The sequence below is a fragment of the Odocoileus virginianus genome, chromosome 26 (genome assembly GCF_023699985.2).
Source record: "Odocoileus virginianus isolate 20LAN1187 ecotype Illinois chromosome 26, Ovbor_1.2, whole genome shotgun sequence".
NCBI classification, from domain to species: Eukaryota; Metazoa; Chordata; class Mammalia; order Artiodactyla; family Cervidae; genus Odocoileus; species Odocoileus virginianus.
In genome coordinates, this window is record NC_069699.1 from 39,018,983 (window position 1) to 39,037,208 (window position 18,226).

At 37.8% G+C, this 18,226-nt stretch overlaps 2 protein-coding genes across 15 annotated transcripts in view; both read left to right on the plus strand.

Annotated features, from left to right (window-relative positions):
• Positions 1-18,226, plus strand: part of CFAP20DC (CFAP20 domain containing) — a 282,240-nt gene that overhangs the window by 49,248 nt on the left and 214,766 nt on the right. The gene's annotated exons all lie outside the window — the stretch shown is intronic.
• On the plus strand, positions 12,569-13,274 carry LOC139031250 (ubiquitin-conjugating enzyme E2 N-like). Its single transcript, XM_070455799.1, has one exon. The coding sequence runs from the start codon at positions 12,660-12,662 to the stop codon at positions 13,116-13,118; it is 459 nt and encodes a 152-aa protein (XP_070311900.1). The 5' UTR covers positions 12,569-12,659; the 3' UTR covers positions 13,119-13,274.

The window sequence follows — 18,226 nt, forward strand, 5'->3', positions numbered from 1 at the left end:
CACATTCTCCCAGGACCTCTCTGAAAGCTGATCCAGGCTGCAGTTCAGTGTTCCCAAGGCATTGTCAGAACATAAAATGCGTTCCATGTGCTCCTGACTTTACTACATGCTATACATCAGTACACTGATTCCATTGAGACTGTTTCTTGATATGAATTACTTTCATTTACCCTAATTTTTATACATTATCCACAGGGTTAGCTAGTTTTGAAACTTGATGAACACCTTTCTCGGAGGTCATAATTCTTTCCATTTTTGCTATATCTCATTTCTTGCCCTGTCCTTTGCTAATAATGAATCAAAAAAATTCCTCATTTCTATCCTTTGCTAATAATGAATCAAAAAATTCCTCATTTCTATTCTCACCCAAATTAAGCCATATATGGTAAGCATGAATTTAAAAAGATGTTTTTTCTTGGTCCAAAAACCCTACTGCTGTTTGAAATTTTCATGTAAACTGTGGAACTCAATTGAAAAATAACCGTTTTCTTGTGTAATGTAAACTGAGTTTTGGCTTATTTTCTTTAAAGTAGTATGCAAGTCAGACTTTTTTTATTTGTACTAATTTGTGTTACTTTTTTGTATTATTTGTATTACTTTTTTTCGATTTATTATAGAACAGAGATTTATATTACAAAATTTATCTTCCTTGAGTAGAGTGAGAAATGCCTAGAAAAGTTCATTAATGAATCTTGAAAACTTTGGTCATGAACTACCTTCATTGTCCGCTTAGCATACTTCAGTGATACTGAATACCTCTTAAAGACAGGATATGAGTAATGCTGTTTCTAGTGAAACTCTTAAGAAGAATTTTAAATGTCATCATCATAAACAACAATTCTAAAACCAGCATGTTCTTACTCAGTACTTTGGCTTCCTTGCTATTTTAATTCTATATATTTGCTCTCTTTACATAAGATACGCTACTATTAACTTGAAAATCTAATGCAAATTACAATAGAATGGCCTGGATTCTGTGTGTCTTACACATTATCAACTGGATTTTTTAAAACTAGTCTCAATTTTAGTAACAGTAAGTCTATAAAAGGAAAAAATAAACATGATGTAAATTTCAATTTTTGATAGATTTGAGTGATGAAAGTCTAAAATGTTCACTGACCTTTTATCATGACTTTTCTTGACTTAACACAGTTTATTTTTTAATGACTCTTTTTAAAACATAATACCCTAACTTCATCTCTTGTTATTGTCTAAGTTGGGGAAAATGGTTTTAAAGGCACAGAATGTAAATATTTTAAGAATGATTACTATCTGACAAGTTTACTAAAACTCCTGGCAAAAGACATCATAGTTACATTTAGAATCATAGGTATTGATTTTCTCTTTGCTGATTATTATTTTTCTTCAGACTTCAATTTGTAAACTCATAATAAAAATATCTTACTAAAATGGGAAGTATTTTTAAATGACAGTGCTTTAGAAACAGAATAAATGTGGGAGGAAATTTAAGACTAAAGATGTCTAAATATTCTACATTTATATTTTCCGTTTAGGACCAAATGAAAGTATGGAAATAAAATAGTAACTAAGTGAACACAGTGGTCCTCAACGCTAATGTATGTAATAATCATCTGTCAGGCTTTTAGTGGGAGTGAGGTGGGACAGGGGTTAATGTGACAATCCTAGAGTCGCAACTAGGTGTTCACCAGTTGAGTTCAGTTCTGACACTGACTCATGGAGTGAGGGATAGATCCCACAGGTTAAGGGCTCAGTACCATAATACTGCCCCCACTTCAGACACCCATTGCAATAAGGTGCAAGCCACTCATAATTCTGACCAACCATCTGTAATTTGTGAATTTCCATGACCCCTCTTGAGGGTCAGTAATTGCTCAAATAACTCACACAACTCAGAAAAGAAAGTGCTCTACTAGCATTTACTAGCAGTTTATCATAAAGGGTACAACTCAGGACCAGCAAATGGGGTGAAGAGCTTCCAGGCCCTCAGGACACACCATTATCCCAGTAACCCAGAAACGCTATGAACTCCATTGTGTAGGGGTTATTACAAACATTCTGCTAAATAGGTACAGTTGATTAAATCATTGGCCATTTGTGTTTGTAAGTTCCAGTCTTTTAACCACACATCTAGCTCCTGTGGCAGTCAGCCCCCATCTTCAAGTATCTAGGGACGCACTGAGTCACCTCATTGACATAAACTTAGGTAAGGTTGGAAGGGGCTTGTTATGAATTACAAACAAGCAAAAAAATGTGCCTGTCACTCAGGCAATTCCAAGGGTTTTAGGAGCTCTGTGCCAGGAATTGGAAGGCAAAGACCAGATATATCTTTGTTGTGTGGGTGTATGTATGTGTGTGTTAGTTGCTCAGTTGTGTCATACTCTTTGCCACCCATGAACTGTAGGCCGCCAGGCTCCTCTGCCCATGGAATTATCCAGACAATAATATCTTTCTTACCATACCGCTAATAGGCACTGGGATTGTTTCCAAATATTATAGTTTCCCTTCTAGACATATAGTAGAATTTTACTTCTCTCTCCTTTTATTATCTTGGCCATATGATTTGCTTTAGCTGGTAGAGATAAGAAGTGGCATTGTCGCATTAGGAGGAAGCTTTAGAAATTAGTGTGGCAGTCACCATGTTCCCATCTCAGTGCTCTGGTTATTTCTGAAGAACGTACCATCCCTGGGTCCTGAGTCACTAGAATCAGCAAAACTGCTTACTGCCCCATGAGACTTTAGTGTGAACAGGAAATAATTTTTTTGCTATTTTGTTAACTTCTCAGATTTGGGGATTACTTATTACTGTGGCTTGGCCCATCCTGACTGATACAAGGTTTAAAAAATAAAAGTTACAGGTTACAGTGCTTATTTTCTTAGTTCACTAAAGCTTGTTGTCATTAATGATTGTTGAATTTTATTGAATACTTTTTTCTGTATCTATTGAATTGTTCCTTTTTTTTTTCATTTTAATCTGTCAATATTGTGGATTACTTTACAGATACTCTCATATTTAAACATCTTTCCATTCCTGAGATAATCCCCATTGATCATCTTATATGGTATATGTTGGTATACAATGATAGATTCAGGTTTGTATTTGTTTAGGTCTTTTAAATATTTGTTCATTAAATAAATTAACATAACTCTTCACATCCTTATATGGTTTTAGTAACAAGGTTATATTTGATGAACTTGGGAAGCTTTTATTCTTTTTCTCACCTCAAACAATCTGTATTGAGTTCCTTAAAGTTTTAATAGAATTTGTCATTAAAACATCTGAACCTTGCACTTTCTGGTGGATGGATTTTTAACCATTGATAACAATTTTTTAGTGATTACACGTTCTTTAGCTTTCCTCTTTCTTCTTGAGTCAATTTTAATAATTGTATTATTCTAAGAAGTAGCTTTGTTTCAAATTCAATAGCATAAAGAATTATAAAAGTTACATGTTTTATGTGGAAATATAGTTTATATTATATATAGAATGGTGCATATAAAGTTTTTGTCCTTCATTGTGTCTGTACAGTGTTAATATTGTATTTTTATTTCTAATAGTATACTTTTCTTGACTATTCTTTCCAGAAACTTTCAATTCCATTGGTCTTTTCAAAGAATTGGATTTTTGCTTTAGTTGATACTCTTGCTTCTATTTTGATTATTCTTTTAATTTTTACTTTCTTTCTACTTTTATGAATATATTATTTTCCTAACCTCTTAAGTTGAATATTTAATTTAAATATTAATATTTAAGCCAAGAAGCTTAATCTTTTCATAGGCAATTTAAAGCTATACATTATGATGTATATCAAGTTTTTATGTGTAAAATCTTGAAATCTAATCTTGGCTGCTTTGGAAGTTGTGTGTTTCACTTCTGTCCTTTTAGAAGTCACCTTTATTTATCTTTTTTTTCCATTTATTTTTATTAGTTGGAGGCTAATTACTTTACGATATTATAGTGGTTTTTGCCATACATTGACATGAATCAGCCATGGGTTTACATGTGTTCCCCATCCCCATCCCCCCTCCCACCTCCCTCCCCACCTGATCCCTCTGGGCCTTCCCAGTGCACCAGCCCCAAGCACTTGTCTCATGCATCCAACCTGGGCTGGTGATCTTTTTCACCCTTGATAATATACATGTTTCGATGCTGTTCTCTCAAAACATCCCACCCTCGCCTTCTACCACAGAGTCCAAAAGTCTATTCTCCTTTAAATTTATAACATTCACATTTGTCTTAACATTATTGAAATTAAATAGTCATCCCATTACAAAAAAGGAGAAAGCTTTGATTCCAATTATATTCACCCTTCTCATCCTCTCTTCTTTTATCACCTGTGTGTGTTAGTTGCTCAGTTGTGTCCGACTCTTTGCAACCCCATGGACTGTAGCCCGCCAGGCTCCTCTGTCCATGAGATTCTCCAGCCAAGAATTCTGGAGTGGGTTGCCATTCCCTTCTCCATCTGTTATCTCTTGGTACTCCATTATTTAACTTATATGCAGAGTAATCTTGCAAAATGCCAGGCTGGATGAAGCACAGACTGGAATCAAGATTGCTGGAAGAAATATCAATAACCTCACATATGCAGATGACACCACCTTATGGCAGAAACTGAAGAACTAAAGAACCTCTTGATGAAAGTGAAAGAGGAGAGTAAAAAAGTTGGTTTAAAACTCAACATTCAGAAAACTTAGATTGTGGCATCCGGTCCCATCACTTCATGGCAAATAGATGGGGAAACAATGGAAACAGTGAGAGAATTTGTTTGGGGGGTGGGGATCCAAAATCACTGCAGATGATGACTGCAGCCATGAAATTAAAAGACGCTTGCTCCTTGGAAGAAAAGCTATGACTAACCTAGATAGCATGTTAAAAAGCAGAGACATTGCTTTGCCAACAAAGGTTCGTCTAGTCAAAGCTGTGGTTTTCCCAGTAGTCATGTATGGATGTGACAGTTGGACTATAAAGAAAGCTGAGCGCCAAAGAATTGATGCTTTTGAACTGTGTTGTTGGAGAAGACTCTTGAGAGTTCCTTGGAATGCATAGAGATCAAACTGGTTGGTCATAAAGGAAATAAGTCCTGAATATTCATTAGAAGGACTAATGCTGAAGCTGAAACTCCAATACTTTGTCCACCTGATGTGAAGAGCTGACTCACTTGAAAAGACCCTGATGCTGGGAAAGATTGAGGGTGGGAGGAGAAGGGGACAACAGAGGATGAGATGGCTTGGATGGCATCACCGACTCGATGGACATCAGTTTGGGCAAACTCCAGGAGTTGGTGATGGACAGGTAGGCCTAGCATGCTTCAGTCCATAGAATCGCAAAGAGTTGGACATGACTGAGCAACTGAACTGAACAGTTTTTAACCAAGATATGGAAATGCAGGGATGGCTTATGGCTGACAAACTGAATCAAGAATGAAAGTGACTAATGGGGAAAGCTTCCTAGGCATTCTGTCTTTTAATATCTATTCAAAATAATACTAAAGAAGATCCCAGTAACTAGACTGTGGAGATACAAAAAGGAAGAAGATAAATTTTTCTTTCCTTCGGGGATGTTCATAGTCTATTGAAGAGAGTGATGTAGAACACATAGAATGCAGTGAAAGAAATGAAGATAGAAGTAAATTTAATTGCCATGGAGCCTTTAAGTAAAATTCAGTTCTTTTTTTTTTTTGCCTTTTAGAGTTAGAGGTATGCTGATGGGGAGTAGATGATGTTTTTAAATGATCATGTAGAAGAAATAAAAACTCACAAAAGACAAGGAGGAGATTTTAGGACAAGAGCAAACGTGTAGAAAACTAATGGGGTGTCTTGGTATGGCTAGAGAATTAGGGGTGAGTGAAGACTTGGTGGCAGACAGATCTGAGGAGAAATAGGCACAGATTTTTGGACTTTATTCTGTAGACAAAGGTTTCATGGTTTTTTGTATACAGCAAGATAATATTAGAGGTTATCTTTCTAAAGACATGTTAAGTTACTGAGAGAAAAACTGGAAGCAGTGAGTCAAGTTGGGAGGCAGTTACTGTCAAGTCAGGCCAGTGATGATGTATTTTGTAAAGCAAGAGGAAAAGTGAAGATGAATAGGAAGGAGCAGTGGATTTCAGAAATGAGGACTCAGAGAAAATTTTCAGAGTTAATAGAAGCAGAGAATGGAAAGCTGAAATTTCTTAAGCAGTGACATGATGCCAGGCATTTTATCAAGAATTTCCCTTAACTTTCACAACTCTGGAAGATAAGTGGTAACTTAAAGGTGAGAAAACAGGCTGAGAGAAGTTCATGAATAGCCCAGCAGCACTCCTGGAGAGCTGTAACCCAGGGCTGTCAGGCTCCCAAGCTGGTTTTTTTTCCACTTCTTTTGTTACTTTTCTTTGGGAATTTGTTTTTCTTCGAATTCTAGTTGTTTTTTTCCCACGGAAGTCTGCCTCATATTATAGTTTTATAAAGTGGAATGATGAAGAAGTCAAGAGGTTCTAAATAACCATAATTTGAAGCTTCAAATTATTTCTCAACTGTAAGCTAATTAAATCTTGCAGGGTTAGCCCCTCTAAAGTTGGAAACAATTTGGCATCTCTTTCCATGTCATTAAGCTACATCCATCTTTGCACTGTCTTAATTCTGCCCACCCCACCCCCACGATTCTCTGTTAGTATCAACCTGTGCTTTTGGGGACTAAGGGTAATAATTATTCCCAGACCTGCTGGTGAAATTTATCAGAAACTAATTCAGAAGCTGTACCCTCAGCTCTCAGCTAGTTCACAGTTCAGAAAACAGTGATCACTCAGGGATGTCTGACAAATATAGTGTAATCATAAATTGAAGAAATAGGAAGCCAGTAATAATTATTGATGCTTTATCGCAGGGGAAGTTCTTTGGGGCTTTTCAAAAGAAAAGTTTTATATGAGTAAATAGCAAAGATCTGATTCTACTAAACAGTTGGAATACTTCTTACAGCTTTTCCAGCCCAGTGGATTCTTCCTTTCCTCCCAACCAAACTCACAAGCATTTTCCCCCTTTTCCCTTGAAGGCTAATGATGGAAACTAAAGGAACAAGGAAATTATGAAGTTCAGAAATAGGCTGAGCCCACTCCTGAAATAATACCTTACACAGGTTAAATTAGAATTTTGAGTTCAAAGATGAATACAGTCAACAGTGGTTTAGAACAACAAGCTTCAACCTTTTTGGCACCAAGGACTGGTTTTGTGGAAGACAGTATTTTCACAGCTGTGAGGTTGTAGGGAATGGTTTTGGGATGATTCAAGTGCATAACATCACTTTATTTCTATTATTATTACATCAGTTCCACCTCAGTTCATCAGGCATTACACCCCAAAGGTTGAGGAACCTTGATTTAGAAGACATATGCTAGAGCCAGACAGTATGATTTTAAACCCTGGTTCAGCACTCACTAGCCATGTAATCCTAGGCAGTTTGCTTACTGTCCCTGTGCCTTAGTTTCTTCATCTATAACACTGGAAATAAGAAGAAGACATATCTCACAGGCTTCTTTGGATATTACACAACATATATAAAGAACTTAGTGCTTGGTACAGAGTGAGTTCTATGTAAGTATTTATTGTTGATACTATCAGTCTTGATATTTATAAGCAATAATTTCTATTCCAAGTAATTATGGTGATTATTATTAAACTTAGATAATATAATAGTTGATATCTTATTTCCAATAAGCAAGTTTTTTAGTATAATAAGAATGGATTTCTCTTTTAGGCTTACCCATTATGGTGTTTTATTCTGATTTTGTTGTGTCTTTCAAGTAAAAAATATTTAAAACTGAACTATAAGTTCCAAAACTGCTATATAAATTGAGTATGACTTTTGTGCTCTTAAAAATGTATTTTGGAAACAGTTTAGTGCACCCACTTTCCTTCTGCTCTCAGTAATCTATAGAAAATTAAAATGACAAGAAAGGTGGGCTTAATCAGATTTATGACTGGCAAAGGAAAGTTAACAGCTTACATGTCGCAGGTGTAGCTGTTTTAATAGATGTACCAGACTGGTCCATAAACCCACCTAGTTGCTGTGCTGTTCCACAGATGGCCACTGAAACAATTTAATGTCACTAAAATGGTTCTCATAAAGAATTCCTTAAAACAAACTGCAATGATTTACCATTTTGAACTGTCTGAAATGCCATCATTATCCTAATGGCCCACAGTTAGAACATTTTTCTTCAAATGTCTCCCCCCCCCCCCCCCACCTTTCTGGCTCTCCTGTTTCTGTTCTAAACTTCTCTCATCTGCATATTCTTGATACCACTAATCAGGCTTAGGTTTAATTCATGTGATCTATCATCCACTGGATTTTCTTGCCCTACTCATTTGGCCTTGATTTGAAAAACACCTTGTCTTCTACTTCCATCCCTTCAGAGTTGACTTTAGTAACTCTTAGGCTAGTCCTGTCTTCATTTTCTTAGGCTTACTTGATTGTGGGAAGGGGAAAACTTCACAGGGATCAACATGTACACAGGCTCAGTGGTGAGAGGTTTATGGCATTGAATTTAAGAAGGGATGCATACATTTAGTAGGTCCAGCATGTTGTACCTGTGGCATACTTTCACCTGTGGTAATAACAGTCTGAGTAAACATGTCACAAAGGCCCCACACTTCCTTGTTGATGGCCATGGCAGAGAGTGCGAATCAATCTTGACAACCCTGTAGTTGTTTGTAACAGACACTCCAGATAGTTACTACCAGCCTTTCAGTGTTGGAACTCAAGATGAAACCTATTTGCTCTCCAGGAGATGATTTTTGCAGGGCATAAAGTTTTCTTCAAATGGATTTTTCTTATATTGATTCTCCATAAAAAAAAAAAAGAAAAAAAAAAAAAAAAAACACTGAGACCAAAACATTAAATCTCAACTTCGTGGAGTCTTTTCTTTAGGGAGGAAATATAACATGGTTCAGAATATCAGACATCTCAAGCAAGCCTTTGGCAAGTGCTAGATTTAGTCAGTTCATAGTTGAATTTTCTGACAAGTGTCGAAAGTGCTGAAACTCAGTGCTGTTGCTTAAGATCAATATAGGTACCAGACTGGAAGCAGAGTTGAGCTGAATTTCATTCTTGTCAGACTGAGAGTCCTCATCTTTTGTGCAAAGATGGATTAAGAGGAGAGGCTCATTCTCAGGAGCTTTGATTATATGCAAACACTTGGATAAATACTTGGTTACAACCTCAGAGTTCTGGAATATGTACAAAATTCAGTAGCTAATACATAAAGCATACATACATTAGGCTGTGTTATGCAGTTTACATACATTACCCTCATTAAATGTAATCCTTATATCAGTTCTATAAGGTAGACCCTACTTTTATTCCTAGGTTAAAGGTGAGGAAATTGAAAAGAGGGAACCCTAATTTGCCTAAAGTTTTTAAGTGGAAGAAACATGATTTTGGTCCACTCTGACTGCAGAGCCTGTCCTCTTTTATCTGTTATTAACCGTTTTTAATTGAAATACAGTAAATGTATAAAGTTGTGTTAGTTTCAGGTGTATAGCAAAGTGCTTCCATTTCAGGTTATTATTATTATATTATTATTAATATAATAATATAATATAATATAGTAATATATTATTATTATTATTATACAACCATTATAGGTTGTAAGACATTAATATTGTTCCCCATGCTTAAAGCCTGCTCAACTTTCACACTGCCCCTCCTTTGTTTGCATTGCAAGTTTTGTAATTTGCTTTGTTTGAAGGAAATTTCATCCAGTACTGACTCTGGTTTTGATGAAGCAAGCCCTTTGGTCCTTCAGGACCTTTTTGGGTAGTAACTTCTAGAACTTTAGCCCTAGGGTAAGGTACTGATGAATCATAGCCTCACCTCTACTACTAGGGTAATAAGGAACTCTAGTTAAGGTTAGGCTGGAAGACTATAGCAAGAGTGCTTCCAGCCCTGGGATTAGAGTGGTTATTTATTATCTAGCCAAGAAGAGGCAGGGATTGATAAGAACTAAAAACCAGAAAAGTACTTTCCCAGTGAAGTAAGCCTTGTTTCTCAAAATGTAGTCTTTTGGACCACCTGCATCAGAAGTACTATGAAGTTCCAGATCCAGAAATATCTCCCCCATATTGCTTTGTTTTAATTAAGAAAGTAAGACTTTGCTTAACAGTCATGCGTTTGAGAAGCTATCAAAACTTTGAGGCAATTAGATAGTTTTTAGTTGAGGTTTGCAGCCTCAGAAAATAGGAAAAGAGAAAACCTTCTGACTTCTGAAGCTTAGAAAGAAGATTAGAGGTATGAAGGTCAGATACAGGAGGTATGAGAGTGCAAGGGAATGGGGAGGCCAGAGAGTTGGCATACTAACATTGAGAACCTGAAAGAAGGGCAGGAAGGTGAATGTAAGGAGAAGCTGCCTTGTGTCACTTTTTTTGGTCTCTCCCTACTCCACTTAAGAACACAGAGCTGTGCAGACTTCTCTGGACCCTGTCCTCTTGTTGTTCAGTCGCTGAGTCATGTCTGACTATTCAAGACCCTATGAACTACAGAACAGCAGGCTTCCCTTTCCTTCACTATCTCCTAAAATTTGCTCAGACTTGTGTCCATTGTGTCAATTATGCCATCCAGCCATCTCATCCCCTGTCATCCCCTTTTCCTCCTTCCTTCAGTCTTTCCCAGCATCAGGGTCTTTTCCAGTGAATCAACTCTTCCCATCAAGTAGCCAAAATATTGGAGCTGCAGGTTCAGCATCAGTCCTTCCAGTGATTATTCAAGGTTGATTTTCTTTAGGATTGACTGGTTTGATCTCCTTGCTGCCCACGGGACTCTCAAGAGTCTTATCTGGGCCCACAATTCAAAAGCATCAATTTCTTCAGTGCTCAGCCTTCTTTATGATCCAGCTCTCACATCTGTCATGACTACTGGAAAACCATAGCCTTGTGGGCAAAGTGATGTCTCTGCTTTTGAATACTGTGTCAGGAATTGTCATAGCTTTTCTTCCAAGGAGCAAGTGTAATTTCATGGCTGCAGTCACCATCCACAGTGATTTTCAGTTCATTTCAGTCCTCAGTCGTGTCCGACTCTTTGCGACCCCAAGAACCACAGCAAGCCAGGCCTCCCTGTCCATCACCAACTCCCGGAGTCCACCCAGACACATGTCCATCAAGTCGGTGATGCCATCCAACCATCTCATCCTCTGTCGTCCCCTTCTCCTCCTGCCCTCAATCTTTCCCAGCATCAGGGTCTTTTCCAATGAGTCAGCTCGTCACATCAGGTCACCAAAGTATTAGTTTCAGCTTCAACATCAGTCCTTGTAATGAACACCCAGGACTGATTTCCTTTAGGATGGACTGGTTGGATCTCCTTGCAGTCCAAGGGACTCTCAAGAGTCTTCTCCAACACCACACTTCAAAAGCATCAATTCTTCGGCGCTGAGCTTTCTTTATAGTCCAACTGTCACATCCATACATGACTACTGGAAAAACCATAGCCTTGACTAGATGGGCCTTTGTTGACAAAGTTATGTCTCTGCTTTTTAATATGTTGTCTAGGTTGATCATAACTTTCCTTCCAAGAAGTAAGCGTCTTTTAATTTCATAGCTGCAATCACCATCTGCAGTGATTTTTGGAGCCCAGAAAAATAGTCAGCCACTGTTTCCATTGTTTCCCCATCTATTTGCCATGAAGTGATGGGACCGGATGCCATGATCTTAGTTTTCTGAATGTTGAGCTTTAAGCAAACTTTTTCACTCTCCTCTTTCACTTTCATCAAGAGGCTCTTTAGATCTTCTTCACTTTCTGCCAAAAGGGTAGTGTCATCTGCATATCTGAAGTTATTGATACTTCTCCCGGCAAAGTTGATTCCAGCTTGTGCTTCCTCCAGCCCAGAGTTTATCATGATGTACTCTGCATAGAAGTTAAATAAGCAGGGTGAGAATATACATCCTTGACGTACTCCGTTTCCTATTTGGAACCAGTGTGTTGTTCTATGTCCAGTTCTAACTGTTGCTTCCTGACCTGCATACAGGTTTCTCAAGAGGCAGCTCAGGTGGTCTGGTATGCCCATCTCTTTCAGAATTTTCCACAATTTATTGTGATCCAGACAGTCAAAGGCTTTGGCATAGTCAATAAAGCAGAAATAGATGTTTTTCTGGAACTCTCTTGCTTTTTTGATGATCTAGTGGATGTTGGCAATTTGATCTCTGGTTCCTCTGCCTTTTCTAAAACCAGGTTGAACATCTGGAAGTTCACATTCACGTATTGCTGAAGCCTAGCTTGGAGAGTTTTAAGCTTTACTTTATTAGCATGTGAGATGAGTGCAATTGTGCGGTAGTTTGAGCATTCTTTGGCATTGCCTTTCTTTGGGATTGGAATGAAAACTGACCTTTTCCAGTCCTGCTGCTGAGTTTTCCAAATTTGCTGGTATATTGATTTTGGAGCCCGAGAAAATAAAATCTGTCACTATTTCCACTTTTTCTCCATCTGTTTGCCATGAAGTGATGGGACTGGATGCCATGATCTTAGTTTTTTGAATGTTGAGTTTGGTTAAGGTAATTTTGTCTAATTTAAGTATCAAACAAAGGAAGGGCAGCAAGGGTTTGGTCAAGCATAGGAGCAAATGGCTTTAAAACTGCAAGCCTCTGGGACTTCCACTCGTGTGTGAGGAGAGCGGAGCCAGAGACGAGACCAGAGGCCGAACTCGGGATCTGACAAGATGGCCGGGCTGCCCCGCAGGATTATCAAGGAAACCCAGCGTTTGCTGGCAGAACCAGTTCCTGGCATTAAAGCAGAACCAGATAAGAGCAACGCCCGTTATTTTCATGTGGTCATTGCCAGCCCTCAGGATTCCCCCTTTGAGGGAGGGACTTTTAAACTTGAACTATTCCTTCCAGAAGAATACCCAATGGCAGCCCCTAAAGTACGTTTCATGACTAAAATTTATCATCCTAATGTAGACAAGTTGGGAAGAATATGTTTAGATATTTTGAAAGATAAGTGGTCCCCAGCACTGCAGATCCGCACAGTTCTGCTATCGATCCAGGCTTTGTTAAGTGCTCCCAATCCAGATGATCCATTAGCAAATGATGTAGCGGAGCAATGGGAGACCAACGAAGCCCAAGCCATAGAAACAGCTAGAGCATGGACTAGGCTATATGCCATGAATAATATTTAAATCGCTTCGATCCTCAAGTGTGCATCACTTCTCCTGTTCTGCCAAGACTTCTTCCTTTTTTGTTTGCATTTAATGGACACAGTCTTAGAAACATTACAGAATAAAAACCCAGACATCTTCAACCCTTTGGTGATTAAATGCACATTAGCAAATCTATGTCTTGTCCTGATTCACTGTTGTAAAGCATGAGCAGAGGCTAGAAGTACCATCTGGATTGTTGCGAAACGTTTAAAAGCAGTGGCGCCTCTCTGCTTTTATTCATTTCCCCCATCATGGTTTAAGTATAAAGCACTGTGAATGAAGGTAGTTGTCAGGGTTAGCTGCAGGGATGTGGGTGTTTTTCTTTATTTTATTATTATTTTTTTTTTTTGGTGGGGGGGGAGATAGTTTTATTTTAATTTTATGGGCTCCTTTCCCCCTTTTTATGGTGATCTAACTGCATTGGTTAAAAGCAGCTAACCAGTTCTTTAGAATATGCTCTCTAGCCAAGTCTAACTTTATTTAGACGCTGTAGATGGACAAGCTTGATTGTTTGAGCCAAAATGGGAACATTAAACAGACATCACAGCCCTCACTAATAACATTGTGACCTTGCTGTCAAGTGTAGAATCCTCCCTTCAAGAAAAAGCTTGTGACCATTTTGTATGGCTTGTCTGGAAACTTCTGTAAATCTTATGTTTTAGTAAAATATTTTTTGTTATTCTACAAAAAAATAAAAATAAAAAAAATAAAACTGCAAGCCTGCTATTTTCACAGTAGCCTGGCAATTTAGATATTAGCCCCATTTTGCAGATGAAAAAACTAATATTCTTACAACTACTTACTTGCTGAAATCTCACAGATAGTGAGTAGTAGAACCAGTGTTTAAAGCCAAGTTGGTATGTGTTTGTGACCTGTGGTCTCTCCAGTTGCTCTTTCAGGATGCCAGCTGAAGATGTTAATGGTTCTGGTAACATGAACAGCTCAACTCTTCTCAGCCTGTGCTCTGCTCTTCCTCTTTCAGCCAGGATGGTGATGTTATCAGACCTGCTAGCAGGGACCCGGTGTCTTGGCAGCATTCTTTCTCATCCAGTTTTAGTCCTCCATTTTTCCTTGACCACCCTCTTTTTCCTCTCCTAGTTTTACTTCCACTTTCACGTCCTTCTGGAATTAGAGTATTTCCTGACTTTCCCTCTGCTGCCAAGAGTCAAAATTACTTTTAATTTCAGTTAACTGCTTAGATGTTGAGGGGCACTTGGTTGAATGAATCTGAAGTGGAGATTGCCCATTATAAATGCAGTTGCCTTTAAAAATAAAATGCTGTATAAGTGAAGCCAAAGGTTACTCTTTACAGATTGTTGCTGCAAAAGCAAATAGGCCCTTGTCATTCATAACGAAGGTTAAAATGCTCTGAAATTTGGGATCAGCTGATGCTGCTCTTTCAGAGCAGGTAAGAGAAGCACTTGAATGTTTAAATATACAATAATACAGAAGTGTTGTCACCACTGTAGATTGTGCTTTGCAGTTGCCAACTTAGCACATCTAAAAAAATGTTATCTACAAATGTTCCTACATTTAAAACTACTCCCTGTTCCTTTGTTCCCTTCAATTAAAAGAAAGGAAAAGATGTTGAAATGACTAATATTCTCGTACCAAGAACATCACAGACCAAAACAGGTGATTTTATGCTATTGCTATAGAAACAGCAGTAAAAGAAATGAATATAAACCTTGCTTTTAAATGATTCAATTATTTTCTTTTAGACTGTTCGTGCCATAATAGACATTCTCTTTTTAAGTGAATAAGAAATTGAGCATCTATCATTGTAGATTGTTACTTTACGCAAATCTTCTTTTTTTAGCTAAAACCGTGGCACATAGAAAAATAAAGATTAAGTAGCTTTTTCTAAATGCCGCCTCAGTTTAGAATTCATGCAGATGTTTCTATAAACCTGTTGTCCCTAGGCATAGTCTTAAGATTTTGCTATATGATTTGGCCACCATTCACTCAGTTAGTATTTACTGAGTACCTACTAGGTGCCAGGTATCTGCTAGACACATCACCACTGACCTTGTATTCCAAGGAAAAGAAGGAGGTACCTGCTTCTTGATAGGGTGATAAAGATATTTAAGACTTGAAGGAGGATGAAGAGCTAGCCATATCAAGAGGAAGAGGGAGGGTACCTGTAGAAAGAAAAAACCTGTGCAAATTCCAGTTAAAAGCACACACCAAGTATGAAGTCTATAGAGAGCAGTAAGGAGGAGGGATAGTTATGGATGAGATAGGCACGTATGCCGATTAATCTTCCACCCCTCCAGATATATGCACTGCCTTCTAGCATGTGCTGTGTGTCCTGGGAGTTAGATCCTTTCTGTTTTCCCACATCATACTATATTAATCACCCAGGCTCCTTTGACCTCAGGATATCCCAAGCAACAGAAAATAGCATCTGAAGATCAGCAGAGAAGAGGAGGAGAAAAGACAGCGTACTTCTTTCCCTTCTTCCTGCTGATGCCCCCACCTATGAAGATGCAGTTGCTCTGGCTCCAGTCTTCCCCTCTCCCCTGCAGACCTAGGAACAGTAATGGCTGCCCACTGTTGTTATTTTTCCATGTCTTAACTGTACATTCTTTCTTCAGCCCTGCCCATACTTCTGTAAGAAATCATTTAATAATCACCTGTCCATTTGAACCATGTGGTATGAACTCTGTTCCCTTTGAGGTCCCTGATTATAGAGAATGAGGCCTGATGAGTGAGGAAGGGTGGGTAATTTATAGACATTATGAGCTAGGAATTTATTTATTTTTTCTCAGAAAAGCATAAGTCCACTGAAATATGATGGGATAATTGATCCTCCTTTAAGATGGTCACTCTGGCTGCTCCCTCTTGGAAGGGAGGATGAGAATGGAATCGGGAAGCCAGTTGGGAGGTTTTGTAGGCAAGGAGCAATGGTGCTTGAGCTAGAGTGATAGAATAGGAGATAGAGAAACAAATAGATTCAGTACAGAACTGATAGACTTGCAGAGAGGAACTGTGAATCAAGAGTGACTCTTAACTTTCTGGTTTGAGCTTCTTGGGAGTAGTGAGGATGGGGATTTGGGCTGTTTTCTTAATAAGGTCCATTTGAAATGTCTGTGAAATATGTAGGAAAAGATTCAAGCAGGCAGTTTGGAGTTCGAGAAATGAGCCAGAGCTAGAAATGTAAATTGAATTGTCAACATAGGGATAACATTTAAAACCAGACATAGGAGTGGAAATAGTCTCCAAGGTAAAAAAATGTTAAAAAAAAATTGAGAAAACCCAAGAGCTCCCTTATTTAAAGTCTTCAGGAGCTGTTTGAATGCACATATTAGTTCCTCTCAAATATTACTAAAATAATATGAAAATCAGCTTTAGAGAAAAAAATGAAAATTATGAATGCTTCAGAAATAAAATATGAAAATTCTGTGTTTATACTTCTCCTTATAAAATAAACTTAACATCTAATTGGTTGTATTTTTTAAAAGAGCAGTAGTCTTTTACCTTCTAAGAACACTGCTTTACTCCTGTGGTGAACATTGGCACACATATACTAACATCTCATGTATCCACTTTAGTCTTGTGCTAGAAACTTGTCAGTGGATCGGAGAACTGAATGAGTTAATTCTTCTCATCTCAAGCTCTTATTTCTAACCAACAGGATTATGTTTAGGTGGTGAATTCTGCATACTGTCTAACTTAATTGGGAAATGTGTTTACAATGATAAGCTTCTAGCTTAATTTAAAAGGAAAGCTTTCTAATTTCACCTTTCATTTACTGGAATTTTTTAAGATAAAAGAATGTGTTAAAATGGCACCAATGTGTTACCACTAATGCAGTCTGTAATAACCAAATCTGTTTGCTTTTTTACTCCAGAGCAACCATCAGGCCCTGCACAGAGAGATGTCTTGGTGTTTTTCTTCAGGTCTTCTACAAATGATCATCCCTTGACTCCAGGGGCATATAGATTTTATTATAAGGCCTTCTAGGTTGTATATTACAGCATTGAACTATCATCTATAGCATCCATTAGAATGGTATTGACAAAATGTCCACTCGTATTGAACTAAGCACTCAGTAAACCGCTATAAGTAAATTGTCATGCTCTTACTTCGAAGGATAGTCTGTTGATTCCCCACACTAGTCTGGGCCTAGCAGAACAACCCTAGCGACAGTTCCCTTGTGATACTTGTAAAATGTTGCTTAATGTCTTTTTTGAGGTACCCAAAAGTAAAGTATTTTTTAACATTTTTTTTATTACTGCTTGCATAGAATATTTATTTTATTTCAGATAGTTAACCACTAATCAGTGTTTTGTCCTTATGGGCTAAAACTCTTTAATTTATAAATTACATATAATTTATGAATAATTGTGTTATTTATGGGCATAAATTATATGCCCATAATAAGAATATTTGGAGACTCATTCTCCAAAAGTAACTGTTTTTAATAGTATTTTTGTGAGTGCCTTCAGAGATTGTCTGTGTCTGTCTGTATGATGTAACAATTATTTTTTCCACAAATAGAACCATACCATTTATATTCTTTGGGAATTGGTGTGATATTTTGAGTTTCCCTCATAGCTCAGTTGGTAAAGATTCCGCCTACAATGCAGGAGACCCTGGTTCAATTCCTGTATTGGGAAGATCCACTGGAGAAGGGATAGGCTACTCACTCCAGTATTCTTGGGCTTTCCTTTTGTTTCAGCTGGTAAAGAATCCACTTGCAATGCAGGAGACCTGGGTTTGATCCCTGGATTGGGAAGATCCCCTGGTGAAGGAAAGGCTACCCACTCCAGTATTCTGGCCTGGAGAATTCCATGGACTGTATAGTCCATGGGGTCACAAAGAGTCAGACAGGACTGAGTGGTATTTTGACAGTGGGGCTTTCTTCTTTATCTGTTTTGGAAATCTTTCTATAATACTGTATATTAATCTTATTCTTTTTTAGCTATCATATGTATCATTGCATGGGTATAGCATAGTATATTTATCTATTCTCTTGTGATGGACCTCTAAATTTTCCCCTTTTCTTCATTTTTCTATTAGTGTTATAATTAACACCCATTTAAGTATATCTTTATGTGCTTAGGAAATGGCCTTCATTTAAA

Bases quoted from the DNA above. Each gene is read 5' to 3' on its own strand.
- LOC139031250 (XM_070455799.1), top strand. From the start codon at position 12,660: ATGGCCGGGCTGCCCCGCAGGATTATCAAGGAAACCCAGCGTTTGCTG.